Source organism: Rousettus aegyptiacus, unplaced genomic scaffold, assembly GCF_014176215.1.
Source record: "Rousettus aegyptiacus isolate mRouAeg1 unplaced genomic scaffold, mRouAeg1.p scaffold_m13_p_4, whole genome shotgun sequence".
Lineage (NCBI taxonomy): Eukaryota > Metazoa > Chordata > Mammalia > Chiroptera > Pteropodidae > Rousettus > Rousettus aegyptiacus.
The window spans coordinates 159,347,786-159,364,278 of NW_023416307.1; the positions used below are offsets into that span (position 1 = coordinate 159,347,786).

At 54.5% G+C, this 16,493-nt stretch overlaps 1 protein-coding gene across 1 annotated transcript in view; it reads right to left on the reverse strand.

Annotated features, from left to right (window-relative positions):
* CNTN6 (contactin 6) overlaps positions 1-16,493 on the reverse strand; it is a 177,028-nt gene that overhangs the window by 41,656 nt on the left and 118,879 nt on the right. Inside the window, exons 8-11 of the mRNA XM_036219494.1 lie at positions 10,699-10,883; positions 8,367-8,503; positions 6,723-6,852; positions 3,901-4,051 (exon numbers count right to left, since the gene is read on the reverse strand). Of these exons, the coding sequence (XP_036075387.1) occupies positions 3,901-4,051; positions 6,723-6,852; positions 8,367-8,503; positions 10,699-10,883 (603 nt within the window). The remainder of the gene's footprint in view (positions 1-3,900; positions 4,052-6,722; positions 6,853-8,366; positions 8,504-10,698; positions 10,884-16,493) is intronic.

Genomic DNA, 16,493 nt, shown 5'->3' on the forward strand with positions numbered 1-16,493 from the left:
TCCCCGCCCGCCTCGGGGGACCTCAGACCATGGCGGGCAGCAGGTTCCGCACGCGCGCGCTGAGGTCAGTGCTCCAGCCCCGGGGAGGGACGGCAGGAGCGGAGGGCGGGGGCCACGCTGACGGGCACGAGAGGGTCTAGCGTGGTCCGCTTCCGCGGGGCGGAGCCGAGGGCAGGGGACGGCTCCTGACGGCCACAGCGTGCGTCCCCGGGAAAGGCTCACCTCCACAAGGCCCTTGGCGGCTGAGCATGAACGAGGCAGGGTTTTCTTACGAAGAGACGGCACAGAAGGGAGGCTGTGGCAAGCCTGGCGTTGCGCAGACTGTCATTCTTCCTTAGACACGAGGACATACGGTTCATTTGCCTCTTTGATCCTCGCGCTACCTGATGTACCAAGCACGCCAACAGGAAGTAGTTGGGGCGCGAAATAAGACCCGCTTGCTCCATTAGGAAGCCCTGCGGGGCGGAGGTGGAGTCGCCACGTCCTGGCTAAAGGTGCACTGAAGAGGCGTGGGGTGGGGGGGGTCCTTCATCAAGACCGAGCACGTGGGGGTAAAGGCCAAAGCAAGGGATGCATGGCCCAGCCCCCGAGGGGCAGAGAGGGTGGACACGGGACGGAGGTGGGACTCCGCGGGCTGTGTGGCGGGTGCCACCCCCCGCACGTGGGCGTGGAGGAGCCCGTCGGGATGCGTGCCCTGCCCCCGTGTGTCCCCCCACGGGCTTCCCCGGGCCTCTCGGCCCCGCCCGCGGCAGGTGCTCGCTCGCCCTCGGAGGCTACGCCTGGTGCTCAGACTCACAGTGGGAGGAGAGACGCACGTCACCCCACGCGGGCATTTCCAAGGCCGAGAGCTGGAGCTGCTGCGCAGCTTTAGAGTGTCTGTGCCTGATTCTGGCTCTTCCTAGGCGGCCCGTCGCCGCCCTTCCACAGAGGTGAGAGGCAGAAATCATCCTGCGGTTTAAGCGAAACGATCGGCCTTTTGTGGCACAGAGAAGCGTGTGCCGGGCCCCATGTTCCGCCCACGTGCGGGGCCCAGGCCTCCGAGCGAGGGAGCAGGGCGAGGTCCTCCGCGATGCGCCTTTCCAACGCGGCACTGAAGTCTGTCCACGCGGGGACCAGCCATATGCTCCCTGCGGCAGGTGTGAAAGGTGTTCTCCCAGCGCCCCGCATGCCCGCGTCCAGCCTGGCTCCCTGCGTGTGAGAGGCGCCCGCTTTGAAGACCCCACCTAACCCTCTGTGCACACGAGTGCGTGCGCGCACACGCACAGATGCACACACGCGCACACACACATGCACACACACATGCATGCACGCACACACATACATGCGCACACACACGTGCACACTCACACACATGCACGCACGCCCACAGCCCCTGTGCAACCCCCCCCCCCCCCGGGCTACGCGAAAGGTTCCTGCGCCGCCTCATGCGTCATGTCCGCTCTCGCCAAGCTTCCCCCAGCGCGGTGGCCGCACCTTCCTCTGCAAGGACCGGGACCCGCCCTGGCAACTCAGGTGTGAGAAGGCGCGGTCCGGTCACAGGAGACAGAGTCCGCGGCGGTCCGAGGGCTCAGACTAAACCACCTGAGGCCTGACCGGGCTCTCCGTCCATTTAGGGAGGCGAGATGCTTCTAATCCGTTTCGCGTGTGGAAGCCGGGAAGGCTGCATGGCTCACGCACCGTGACGGTGGAGAGAGGGGGAGCAGGCACCGGGGACGCTGTCCACCTCGGCGCAGGGCTCCGCAGGGAGCAGGACGCCCGCCCGCCGCCCACTCCCTTCTCTCCTCCCTCCCTCCCCCCCCCACTCCTTCCTCCTTCCTTTTCACCACTAATTTTTACCTACGACCTGTTTGGAAACTGCCATAAACAGACGACAGAGGAGCCATGAGGTCGCCGCGGACGCGGAGGGAGGTGCAGCCCCCCCCTCCCGCCCCCCAGCCGGCCGCTGGAAGCCGCCGCCGCTTAATGAAACCACCAGCTCTGACGGAGGGCGGGGGTTGGGGGGGCCGCAGGGACCCCGAGTCCCGCTGCGCCGCTGTGTGACCTTTGCAAATTACTGCTGAAGGTCACCCACACCTGGCAGAGGCGCGGCTGTAATTGGTACATTCTGCTGGCTACAGTTCTGTTTTTTCCCAATTACTTAGGCTCTGTGTTCAGGAGAAAACCGTCTTTGTTTTCTTTGGTTGAAAGGGGTAAGAAACCCGGCAGCGGCGGGGCCCAGAGCTGTGCACGGAGAGTCCGCGCCGCGCAGGCCGCTCCGCAGTGACCCCGAGGCGCGACTCCGACGTGGCTCCGGGACGGGGTGGGGGCTCCGGAGCCCCCAGCTGTCCCGGGGGGGCCGCGCCCGCTCGGGGCATCGCACCTGGGAGCTGACTGCGCAGCCACACCGCACCCGGGGGTGCGGGGGACCGAGACACATCCGCGCCTGGGGGGCGGGGCGCGGCGCATCCGCACGTGGTAAGGTGAAGGCCGCGCGTCTGCACCTCGGGGCTGTCGCGGTGACGGGGACGCCGGAGACGCCCCCGCGCTCGGCTCCGTGCGCAGCGGGGACCCCAGGGTCCTCGCGGGCGGAGGGCGGGACGCGGACCGGGCCACCACCCCTCCGTGTCCCTCCCGTCCCAGGGGAGGAGCGTCTGTCCTCGCGTCTGCGCGCGTGTCCTCAGCAGCAGCCTCGGCGGGCAAGGCCGTAGGCGGCGCCGTTTGGGGCACGTTCGTCCCCCCCACAGGTATTTACAGGGCGCGCAGGCCCAGGCCGGCCCGCACGGAGGGAAGCCCCGCAGACCCCTGTCACGGGGAGGGCCGCGCAGTGTCCTCAAAGCCGCGGGGCGAGCGCAAGGACGGGGCGTGTGTGGGGGGGGGACCTCCGGCCACCGCCCAGCCCCGTGCTGCCACACAGACCCAGATGCGAGTTCGCGGTCACCCCTTTTCCCTCTGGCCGCCCACAAGTGCCACCCCGGCCTCAGAAATGGCAAAGCGGCGGCCTGTGCCCCGCCCGCAGGCACTGACCGGCTGAGGGTCAACGCCGGGCCCCCATTTCCAGCTTTCCTGAGTGTTCGACCTTCTGCGTGCGGCCGGCCTTCCCACAAACCCCCCCTGGACAGAACCCCTGGGTCCCTCTGCCCCTTAGGACAGAAGCCGCCCTGCAGCCCCCGAGGCCTGTCCTCCGGGACCGAAGCAGGGCGTCTTCACCGGGTGAGCATCCTGCCTGTCTGAAACACTGCGGTAGCTGCCGGCCCCTTTGCCTGAGTTCGCGACACACGATGCTGCAGACCTGCGTCCAGCCGGGAGGTCGCCCTCGGCAGCCGCCCAGCGTGTCTGGCCAGTCGCGCCCGCCATCACTCTGCAGAGCTGCAGCTGCCGACTGACTGGACCTCGCAGGTGCACAGGGTCCCACAGGACGGGAGAAAACACTGCTCTGATCTGCGAACCCTCCCAGGAGACATGGCGGTGCTGGACCCGGGTCCACCTGGCCCGTGGCGGAGGACAAGCCCGCCCCTCCTCCGCGGGCACCTGTCCGCACTTGTGCCTCCTCTGAACCCATCTGTCAGGAGGCGTCACCTGTGCGACCGTTTAAACCGCCCCAGAGCGTGAGTGTGAGCGTGAGTGTCTCTGACCCCGTGCGATGAATGCTCCCTTACGGATTTCTCAGCTACGGCAGGAAAACTCTTCAAGCTGAATCTAGAAAAGGCCTTAAGTGGTTAAAAAAGTGTCACAAGCATACGCCCCGAATGAGCCGCGGCCACGTCATGCGGGCAGGTCTCAGCTCCACACGGCTTTTTGTTTCTAAGCGAGTGTGGACACGTTGCGGTGTCTCTGGATACGCAGTTGGTTTACCGGTGCAGAGCCAGCGACTCTGTGAGCCGGGAGGACACAGACGCTTAGAGCAAACGAGCGGAGGGTCACCTTCTGCTTGGCCGCAGGACGCCGGCCCCTCTTCTCCAGGTCACGGCCGCGCTGGGGAACGCGGCCGGCTTGCAGCCGATGGCAACGTCCCCGCCGACGTGAACCACGGAGGTCTTTCTGACGGGATTTTTGGAGAAATCGGGAGCTGAGGCTAAAAACAAAACAAAGCAGAACAAAGCTGTTGAACTGCCCGGATGGCTAACATGCAGTGACCCAGTGTGTGACTTGGTGTGAGGGAGGGATGGTCACCGCACCCAGACGCTCGCTCGTTCCCTGGGCTCGGGGGGCTCTGGGGTCTGGGCTGAGGCGCCGGCTGGATGTTTGGGGCTCCCGTTTCCATCTGTGTGGAGATGAGGGTAGACGTCACCCCGGAGGTCTGCTGCGGGGGTCAAAGAGGTGACGCCTGTAAAGAGCGGATGACCGTTAGGCCCGGCACAAAGCGCGTGCTCAGCAGACGTGAGGGACTTCGTCTGGGCAAGCCGGGTGCGGGCGGGGGCAGGGAGAGGTAAGCCACGGCGCGAACGGCCCCGCCGTGAGGATGCGAAGATGGTTTCATACAGACGGAGTGGGGATTACGGAAATCAGTAAATTTGGAATCATGAAAATCAACAAATGCTTATGGGAATCGTTAAACCTATTCTGGCGGTGTCTTTATCTGTGTCTGTGTATTTATGTCTGTCTGTCATCTGTCATCATCTATGCATCGACGAGGATGAAATAAACCACACGCCGTGTCTCTGCGTCAGATGGTTTCAGGCGAGACTTTAACTGGAAATGTGTAAATGACCTGCCTTTAGGGTGAGGAGAAGTTTAGAAAACAATGAAGTCTCGTCAGTTTCTACTCGGGCCCCACTAACTGAAGCTGAGTGGACTCCAGGAGTCGCGGGGGACTCGGGCCGTCTGGGGCGCGTCTGAGCCCGTGTGTCAGGTGCACTCCTAGCGGGAGTCACTCGGGGGCCGGCAGCTCTTCCCGTGGGCCACGCCCGCTCTCTCCCCCCCCCCACTTCTGGGTGCTCCAGGTGCTGCTTCCCAGTCCCCCTGCACTGTGCGCGTCCGTCCGCAGATCTCGGTGCGAGGACAATGCGCTAGAATTGGTTATGCTCGACTTTGCCCTAGGGCTGATGATACCTGCTCAGGTGTTGACCCTGGTAATCCCAGTATTTTAAAGTGCGGCTTTCTACGTGTCTCTGAAGGTGACGCTCCCTTGAGCGTATGTCACGCCGTCTGGGGGCTGAGGACACACACGTGCTAAGAAGCAATGGCGGGGGAAAGCGTGAACGCATGAGGCGGCCTCGCCCAGCCGTCTCCGTCCATCTGCGCCTTCCTCCCTCTCTGCATCTCTTCCTCCCGCCACAGGAAGCCCTGGGGCGAAAGCTGTCAACGAGTCATTCACTGGGACAGATGCCACTGGTGGCCATCCCAAAATGTCACTCCCAATCTTCTCTAACTGCACCTTTTCCACTCCGTGGAATTATTTTCCCCAGCCACCCCTGAGGTTTCAAGCGAAAAAAAAAAAAAAATTGAGTAAGAGCCTAAGTATTGAGTTAAATGAAGTATCTTCTTTGTTCAAAAACCTGGTGGAACTGTCTCAAAACTAAAATGTCAAGTCAGACCGAGTAGAAATTATAACTACTGGGATAGTGCAGGAATGCAAAACCAGGTCCGATAGCGAACACTGGGAAACCCCTGACGACCCTGACGAGGCAACGGATGTTTTCCAGACCGCGCCTGTCCGAGTCTGGGGTACGGGATCGGCGTCGGTGCTGCTGTGAGCAGCGGAAATGCTGGTCACGCACCGACGCCCTCAGAGCCCGAAGCCGAGATGCTGCGTGTGCTGCACCTTTGGCTCCGGCGGCTCCAGGGCCCGACGTGCCTGTCCGCACGCCCTCCGCCCGGCGGCCGTCACGTGGGTCTCACACGCAACGTCTCCCTGAGACCCCTTTCCCGACGGCCCCGCCCCCCACTCCTTGCACTAGGTTGACCTCAAGTCACGTGCTCTCTAATGACTTGTGATTTCCGATTGAAATTATTATCATTTCAATTACGTAATTGGCGTGACGATGATTTCCTTATGGTGCCCCCGTCACTCGCCATGTCCCACGACCTGTAAAGACAGGGGTCGCGTTTACCTCATTCATCACGGACCCTCCCACCCCCCGCACATGTAATTACCCCATAGCTCTTTGTCGAAGGAGTGAATCCTCACGGTAAGAAAGGACGATGGCATCTAAAGGTCACGGGCTGGGGTGCTGGTCAGTGACCTGAAAGGAGTTTGCTGTAGGGACTCGGGGGAATTCTGCTCTTCTAAGGAAAGGGGCAGATGCGGTCAGTTCTGTCCTTCTGCTCATCGCCTGCCGTGAGTTTGGACTCGACTCGGTAGCCACGGCAGCCAGCCTGGCACCACGGGGCGTCGGCCGTGAGGGGAACGTTTAGCAAACAGCATCGTCTCCACGTCACCCCTGACCTTCCCGTTAAGAGGTGACATAAATCCCCGTTCGCCGAGTCATGATAAATCGAGATGTCCTTTTCTCAGCTTTTCACTTGCAGCTGAAAACGTTCCCGATGGGCACCTTTTGAATCGTACTCAAAACCTCAGCCAGGATCGGCTCTGCAGGAGCCTCTTCTGCCTTGGGGCCCCCCACGAACCCCAGTGAGTCGCCCACGCGCAGCAGTAGTCATCCTCTCGCATTTCCCGAAAGCTAATGCAGGCGTTTCTCCCTGCTTCGAGGGAAAGCAGTTTCTACTTTACGGGAAAAACTGGGCTCGGTGATAGCTTGCTGAAATGTCATTTTGACACTTTTGGTAACGAACGAATGACTTACCTAAGACTCTCAACTCCGCATTTGCATAAATCACCCGATATCTGTTTTCGGCGGCACACTGGTACACGCCAGAATCTGACACGTTCAGCGTAGTGATGACAAGCGTCCCGTTTTCTATCTGAATTCTTTCCTAATAACAGAAAAGTCGTACGAAGGTGTTAGCACGTTAACGTAGCATTCTTCATCAGAATGCACGATACGGACTCGTCCACGAGTCGTGACATCTGGGTGCTTACGAAGGTGAGGGGGGTGAGGGGTCACCGCGAGATCCCAGGCGGCTTTCCAAAGTGGAAAAAAAAAGAAATGTGCCTAATATAATTTTAGTGGTTAGTATATTTTATGTTATCTCATTTCTTTTAAAATTGGCATTCTCCATGTAGAGTGTATGCTGTTTCTGTTACAGAGTCTATGAATAATTTGGGACATGCCACTGTTCTAGTAATTCCAGAAAATGTGGCTGACGCTAATATTAAACAGATCTTGCGAGTGGAATATTTCCTTGCCTTTCCATCATAAGATCTCAGAAAGCCTTGAAATGTCATCGCTGGGTATTTTCTGAGTTGTGAGTAGGAGGCTGACTTTTCTTTCCTACAGCCAACTATAAAGCGTGCTTTTTAAATAGCCGGAACCCGTTAGCACCCCATTTGGAGTGTAGAATTACAATTTTGAGAGCACATAATGAAATCATTTAATATTGCAAATACAACTTAAAACTGACTATTTCAAGACACCTATCACCATGCCCTGGAGATGAGCGAGCGGGCTGGGGAAGCGAGCATTCACGCCAGAGGCGGGCACAGAGAGAGGGCCCGCGGAGCCGAGGCGAGATCGTGATTATGTTCAGCTTCCAAACAGCAGATGTTTTTGGCATCGCTGGCTGCGCCTCCGTTTGCAAAGCAAAATGGAGAATCAATGCAGAATTAACACAATTATTTGGATAATTTGATGGGAGAAAAACAACTCTGTCTCATTTTCTGTTTAGTGCAGAAGAAAGGGTGCTTGGGATCGGGAGACGTGGCGCCCACCGCAGCCCTCCCCATCCTCGCGGGTTCAGACGCGACCAGCAGCTCTCACAGGAGCAGGGTGCTGGCTGACGGCGGAGCACCTGGGCCCTGGGCTCCGGGCTTCGGACCCTCATTCCAACATTCATAGCTGCTCTGTGACCTTGGACTTGTGACCTGACTCCTTTGAAACCAGTTTTCCTCTGCGTAAGGAAATCCTAATCGCATCTCTCTCATACGGCTGCCGTGAGGGCACAATAAAATGAGGCATGGGAGATGTTTAACGCGGCCTGTCTCAAGTGACGCGTCCGTGGGTGTTCTCCATGCTGGCGCCGAGCTGCCCACGGTGACGTCCAACGCAAACCCATCACTGACTGGAGGCGGCCTCACGTGACCTATCTGCCTTCTCTGCCTCGGTTTTCTCGTTTGGAACATGTGGATGATATTAACAGTTACTGAGTTTGTTTCAGGATTAAATACATGTATATGTAGATATTTATATTCATATTTATATTTGTATATTTATGCATATATATAAATTTATTTTATATATATATGATCTACCACATTCCCTGGCAGCTGCTAAACACCCCACGAACATAAGCTCTTGCTGTCGGGAGTTTCCACATCGACAGGTGCTTACCCCCGGCCGGAGGAGTTCACCGTTCTTGAGCCAGGTGTACCTGGGGCTGGGCTTCCCACGAGCTTTGCATTCCCAGAACAAGGTGTCATAGACAGACAGGTACATGTTCTGAATTTGTTGTTCCCATTCTGGAGGAGCTGTCTCGAAAAGGGACAAACGGCAATTATTTGGCAAGTCAGTCACTCAGGACATCCCGCTCCTTGCTAAGCGGCACCACGAACACACACGCGCGCACGCGCGCACACACACACACACACACAGATTGGAGGAACCAGAAGTGCCCGAGCTTCAGCGCGGGGCAGCAGACATAGCATTGAAAATCTCAGTGGGCCTTTGGCACCAGGTGCACGGTTGGCATTGGTCCTTTTGAGGCACTGACATGTAACGCCTTGGGAGTTGTGGGAAAAGGCCCAAGTGCAGGGCAAGGCCCGGTCATCATTCCGTGCTAACTCGAAGCACATGGGCTGAGTCAGAAGACGGATGTCAGATGCCACGGCCCGACGGGGGAGGCGAAAGGCCGTGGATTCTCCCCGCTCTGAACTGGCCGAGGCCAGTGAGTCTGTGTCACGCTCAGTGGTTTGCTGCATAAACCCAGACGAGCCTCTTTGCGGGACGATAATCCATTTCCCCGCCCCCATAAAGCCCTCGACAGGGAGTGAGAACTTCTGGAGCCATGTGTGGGTTCATGACCTAGCTTAACCCCGGGCCCTATGCCGTGGCCGGTGTGAGGCCGCTGCTTTGGCGGAAGGCGCAGTCACCCCGCCCGTGGCCGTGGCCGCGTTTGAGGGGGTGAATGAGACGTTCTCACACTGGTTCGCTGCGGGGTGGTGCCACACGGGCGGGCTGAGGCGGATGGGCTCAGATGTGGCGGGTGGGGGCCAGTTTACAGAGACGGCTCAGAGCCCTAGCCTGGGGCCTGGCAGACACCCTGCTCGGTTCGTCTGCGGTTTCTCGCCCACGATATCACTGAAAAGTGCTTCTACACCTTATTATCCTACGGACTGTATGAAGTGGTGTTCGTGAAGACGTCTCTGTGAGCCAACGGGAGGAAGTACTTTGTTATTGATTTTCAGTTTATAGCCACCGCATTTTCCAGTTAATCTCGCGGTTATACCTTTGTCTATTTAATAGAAAAATGAGGTATCTACTACAAACTACCCGAAGCCTGTAATAGCTTTGTGCCACTAAAAAACCTCAGTTCCATCCTCACTATGTTTTTAGAAAAGATTTCAAATTCCAGAGGCTTCCCTTTAAAAAGCAGGAGCTATTGCAAAGAATAAATATATAAACACGCAGGTCTACACACTGCCTAGCGTGGCTGCTCTGCAGGGGCACAATCCGGAGGAGAGCACGTTCTGTATGCAGGGCAGAAGTTTTCATTCTGGGTTAAAATGGAAAATCCTAAAGGAAATGGCAAATCACATAGCTGAGGCGCAGAACGTCCCCCAGCGGGACACCCAGGAGGCATTCCTATGAGGTCATTACAGTAACTTAGATGTTACAAGTTATCGAAAGATATATTTTTTCTCCAATTGCTATAGCATCGATTATGAACATGTCACATATAGACATGTCATATAGAAAAATATCTTGGCCAAGTATAAGTACTGTTTTAAAAAGTTATCCAGTACAGATTTATTAAATTTAGCAAAGAAGTTAAGAATATTTTTAAAACCGCCAAATATTTTGAGAATTCTGGGGAATATTTTAGTTTCTTCGACATAGAAAAAGAAGCAAATTTTATGCTAGTGTTGTATTGTGGCCTGGATGGAAGTGGACATGAGGACTTTTAGAAAAGATACGCTTTCATCACCTCTCATAAGGCCATGAGAGCCTCTGGTATTTGAGGGAAATATAATTTAAATGAGGTAATGACTTTAGTTTTCTGTTGTCTACACAGGAGTAGACGAAATCTGGGAACTAGGAAAAAATGCTGAAAACTACTACACAGTATTACGCCCCTGCCATTTTCTCCCTCTTTTGTAAATTCTACTTAGAATTATCATCGGGATTGGCATAGGCTGTTGCCGAATGCTTTATGGGAAATAAGTGGGTTCCCCGCTACTCTGGGTTATCAACTTTTATGGCTTTTCCATGACACTGCTGATATTTTCGAGGAAATTGTAATAAACGATCCCAGGCGTAGACCATGCTGAAATTAAACCTGTATTTTAAAAATGGTTATTCCCGCCAGCTAACCACCCTTATTAAGCATCCTAAGCTGCAAGCGAGGTTCCCTCTCTCTCTTGGCACACCTTCCCACGGCACGCTAACGACCTTCACGGTTTCCTGTGGAGGCCAGTACCAAACGGCCCGCGTCCCGTTAGCTCACCGTAGAAGACGAGTCGGCCCTTGGCGAGGTTGCTCCCGCGAAGGTTGCCTGCAGCGCATTCGTAGAAGCCTTCGTCTTCCTGTTGAAAGTTCGGGATTTCAAGGGCAGCCTGGGATTTGCTGTACTTGACTTTCCCTGGCAACGGGCTTCCATCCAACCTCCTCCAACTAATTTCGGGGACTGGGCTGAACAGTTACACCTCATTAGAATATGATCCGGGTTAGTCTTTGTGACAGCAGGATACAACAAGAGTGTCCTTAAAAATATCTCAAGGCAAAAAAACTCAACTAACCTATCAGCACTCACTCATTCAGCAATTTACACCTCGTTCAGTGCCTGCCACGTGCGTGCGAGTCACAGTGCAATGACCAGGAAATATATCGGTGAATAAAACAGACATGTTCTCCACCCTCCCATGGCTGACAGACTAGTGGAGCAACATACAATAAACGAATAATAAAAACAAGTATACTGGTAAATTGCAATAAAGAAACAAAGGCAGTAGTCTGCAGAGACAGTAACGAGATCCTATGAATTCAAACATGCTGCTCGGGATGTCCTTTGAAGGACGTGCCGTCTAAGAGGAGCCAAGCTCCTCCTACACTTAGAGATTCTAAGACAAAAATGCAGGTTCCTTCACGGCGGACTCAGTGCTGGCCCGCAGCTGAAGACACACCCGAGGGGGACACCAGAGTGCCAGGGGGCCCAGTCTGGCGAGGGACCCGGGCGAGGTCGGAGCACGGGCCCCGCGGCCCTCGGGACCCGGGCGAGGTCGGAGCGCGGGCCCCGCGGCCCTCGGGGACCCGGGCGAGGTCGGAGCGCGGGCTCCGCGGCCCTCGGGGACCCAGGCGAGGTCGGAGCGCGGGCTCCGCGGCCCTCGGGGATGGTGCTCGTTTACCTCCTGTCTGAGAGAGAGGGAGACAACAACATACGAGATGACGTCACAGCATGCCCTGTCTGTCGCCGAAGCTGGCAGGGAGTTCCTTCACGTACAGGAATTTAGCTTATATCTGATGCCTAATGTCTTTGGTTTAACACGGCCATCGTTTAAACTAGCAGAAGCGTATTTTATAAGATGTGGATCTTAATGGGTCTCACCACAAGGGGCGGAGTTGCGGTGTAGAAGGCCTCGCTTTTGCAGGGAACTATAGAGAAACGCAGGCTGTCCAGGAAACGACGCCAGGAGACTATTTCTTAATAAACTAATCGTTCGGCACATCGACCTCCCATCTATTTGCATGGACGTGTTTTCCTCCCTACCGTCAAGCTGCTCTTCATTCCCAGATGATTGAAAGGTTCCTGTTCCATATATTTTTTAATAATGATGATAAAATCATCCTGCAATGACGTATTGTAAACCTTGCGGGAGAGGCCAGCCTCCTCCACGTCAACAGAGGTGACGTGGGAGAAGCGTCGGATCACACGCGGAGTGGCCGCCGCGCGTTTGAGAGACCGAGCTGTAAGCACCTGCAGGGAATGGGTGGCTGGTGGCCACCAGCACGGCGAGGGGACCGAGGGAGCCCGAGGGACCGTCTATCGGCAAATGGTTTTGATCCTTTTGTGCAAATCGAAGATACGCGCCGCGTGGAAAATCAGACGTGCTTGCACGCATCTGTCAGAACACACACCCCCAATCCATGTTTGACTTCATCTGTTGGTCTCAGAATTAGCATCTGGTTGCAGACATGACTTGCGTTTTGTTAACACAAAATAAAATCAGTATTCTGATAAATGTAGTCTCTCTCCTTTTAAAAAGACTTTCCACTTACCAGAAATTTAGTTTGACATTTCAGGAAGATGGCATATTCCTGCCAACAATTAACCTCAGATAACAGGTTTCCCAGTTCATTTAATGAGATACCAAACTAATACAAAATAAAAATGGAGTTCTAGAATAAAATTTATTTACACAGAGGATCTTCATCAAATCTGATGAATTTTATAGTCTATGTAGAATTATCTGATTTTTAAAGATACATGTAGTGCATATGTGAACATACGAAACGTGGCCACCTTGGGTGACGCGCATATGAATGCTTTTTATTGCCCATTTTCTGTTCATCTCTATTTTTTACTATTTTCCTATGTAATAAAAAAAATCTAAAAAATTTTATTTACAAAGAGAAAAACAGAGGCTCTGATACTCGTCTAAATGCATGACCTTTTGTTGTCTTTTATGACAGTGTATCTCTGAGGTTTATGACAAACACATGCAAAGTATCCAACTGAAAAAGCTTTTAATCTCAAGCGTTCGGACAGAAGATAATTTCAGTAAAGAGTATTTTTCCCATAGTAATATCCTAGTGCTTCCTTTAGATTATGACGACAGAGGTCAGTTTTTAACATAAATTTCTAAATCTCTGAACCAGTGATAGAAGACTTTGAAATTCAGTAACAATAATTGGAACAATATCGTAACAAATAGATACGAATTACTAACCACAAACTGTGTGCCAGGGGCCATATATGTGTATAACGTGTACACAGCATTTCACTTATTTTTCCTGTAACTAAAGGTGACAGAGCCGGGATTTTCCCCTCAGGCTTCTTTGTCCTCTGAAGCTACATGTTTAATCACAGGTGACACAGACCCCGTGGCTTTCATAAGACCCTCCGATTAAGTGGGGGCCAGAAGATTAAGTCCCACCGATCCCAGCTATTTCAACTTTTCCCATAAAAGAACTCAGTGATGACACTTAGGTCTCTCTGAACGAGTATTTTTCCTCGATGTATGAAACGTCATATCCTCTGCAGACACACCTTCTCAATGGGAACAGTCTGCAGAAAACGTCAGCCCCCCCCCCCCACACACACACATACACATACAGCCCCCTCTGGTCCCTGAGCCTGCCCAGCCTCCCAGGTGCCGCTCTGCGGCACCCTTTACGCTGCCGCAGTTGACTCTTTCTTGGAACTGGACTGGCTGCACCTGTGGCTTCGGGACAGAGCACCTGATGCAGGTCTTGCCCTCAGGGACGCGTGCAGTGTCAGCCGTGGGAAGCAAGGCCACCCAGGCGGAGACGGCCAGACTGGATTCTGGGAAGGCCTTTGGGAGAGCTTCTGAGAGGGCGTCTGCTCGCGGGGCTCTGCTCAGACAGTGGCAAATAACTCGAGCTTCTAGGCAATGATTTTCCCCAAAAGGAGAGAGCATCTTTGAAAGCCAAAGCTCATACAAAGGAAAGGAACTTGGAATTCTTCACACGCTGAGATCAAGGCACGGCCGATGCCAAGACTCTCTCTCTGAACATTTCACTTAGTCAATAATTCTTTTTGACTTAAGCCTATTTGAGTCATATTCCTGCTGCTTTCAACCAAAAAGACTTGACGGATAGATTCTGAATGTCTGGGTTCCAGTGCCTGTTAGGTTACTCTCTGTCTGTTTGATTGAATTATATGATGCGCTGGATTACTTCAGGATATTACATTTCATAGTTTAGATATTTTAGAATTCTCAAAGCAACTAAACTACCGGAACATCCTCAAATGTTTAAAAATTAAATATAAAAGTCTTATCAAATGCATTTTATGGCTACATTTCCTATTAACAAATTTCTAATGGGGGAAAATAAAGTCGTTCTGTAAGACTTCACAGTCACCATTGAAGAGCTGAGGTTCTGCTCAGACTCGCTGCATCTCTGCTGAACAGGATGCCGCGACCCGCCCGGTTCCCACTGCAATGCCGGGGAGGACAAACGTGAGCCACAGGTGACAGGACATGCGCGTGGACAAGGACCCTGGGCCGGGGGTTCCTAGAGGGTGGGGCGAGGTACGCGGGGTAAAGGGGCCAAACACGTGGTGACAGAAAGAACTCTAACTGTGGGAAGTGTAAACACACGTGCGCCTTACTGTTAAAGTGTCCAGCCGAAACGTACCGGGTTCCGTTAACCAAAGTCACCATAAAAAATAAATAAATTAAAAAATAAACCCATATATTTAATTCTAAATCTCCGTTAAATTTAACAATTTCACCCCATTTGTCTTACTTAAGAAGCCTTGTAACCATTATATCACATACATGACTATTCGGTTGTTCATAAAAATAATGCACATGCACTTTAGTGAAAAGGTCCCGTTTTGTTGGGAATTACTCATGAAGCCACTAAGTGACCTGCTTCAGAACTCACACCCTCTCTTTTCTGAAGTCGCCCCAAACGAGCCGTGGGTGGAAAGAACTGGAATTGACAAAAGACGGAACTATTTCAGCAGTGAGCTTCGGCTTTTAAATGCAAGTCAGATTTTTGCCAACAGAGGCCGGCCGGTGTAAACGATGTGGTAACGGAAACCGCGAGCCTGCCACCAGGGAAACCCGTCAGTCCGGCACGGAGCAGACACAACCGTCCCGTGTCTCGGCTGTCACACCTTTAGAGCACAGATTCGCTCACTTACGGGACGCGGATTAATAATAGTGCCTAACCCGTAAGATTAGTGTGAGCATTAAATTGTACAATCCATGTCGCATGTTGAACCTGCTGTCCAGCACACTTTAAACTACGATTGAGTGCTAACGGCAAAATTAATAACGTAATTTAAGATAATTATTATCAGTTCAAGGGTGAGGAGCCTTGCTCATGTTCATTTGTTTTCTATTCTCTATCAAGGGCTCCACGTGACTAGCATCCGGCATGAATCACCTGTGAGCTGAAACCGGTCTGCCCACCACGGACGGCCCGGGCACGCGAGCCTGCGCACATCGCCACGGGGACCAACTCCCGCTTCTCACGGCTTCGTGCGCCAGCCGCCAAGGACACGGCGCCCCCGCCCGCGACGGCACGGCCCTGTCCTCGGCTCGCCGCCCCGGCCATGCCGTCACGTCCCCGAGCTCGGCACGAGGCCCGCGTTTCTTGGGCGAGACGCGACACGCTCTGCCGTCAGGCGCCGTTCTTGCCCACCTGGCGAATCGCCGAGGGCCTTGTGGCGGGCAGGACGGGGGCAGACGGAGGTCTCCAAAGAGAAAAGGGAATCCGGTGCAGGGCGCCTGCGTGTGCTTGTGGGTGCTAACGAGCATAACCGAGCGCCCACCGTGTACCAGGCACTGTGGCCGGTGGCTTCCATGCGTCATGCGGGTGACAGCCTCCGCCAGCAACCCGAACTGCCCCTTCGGGGCGGTGCCCACGCGTGGACAGGCCATGTCTCCTAAACCAGGAGCTGCCCGCCGTCCTCCCCGCGGGGCCCTCATCTGGGCTGGATGTCGTGAGCCACCCGCCCGCCTCGCATCCCCGCTGCAGTCACCGGCACGGCGGACTCGGCCACGCGGAGGGGGGCAGAGGCGGCGCTCGCTGACTGTTCGTTTTAGTGTAAAGGAAGGGGCCCATTTAGCACGCAGAGTCAGTCTCCGGCCACACCACCCTGAACGAGCCCGGTCCCGTCTGATCTCGGAAACTACGCAGAGTCTGGCCTGGTTAGCACTTGGATGGGAGGCCACCCAGGAAGACCGGGTGCTGTAGGCGTAAAAATTAAGAGACTGTAAGATGACAAGGTCCTTGCAATCTGTGAGGTCAGCCAAGGGTTGCCTCGCCCAAAGAGTAAAATAAAATAAAAGTACAGAAGTAAGACACAGAGGTAACACGCTGGTGCGTGGAGAATGCACAGAGTGGCTGGGGCTTCGCGGGGCCTGCGGACTGGCCGTCCCCGGGCCGGCTCGAGACCGCGCCGGCGGCAGGTGAGGCAGGAGGAACAGTGCCGACCCCCGATGACAGCTCGGCCGCTTCTGGCCACAAGTCCCCTTCAGCTGCACCCCCTCCAGCCCCCACCAACACACACACACTTATTTTTAATCTTCACAAATATGATGGAGA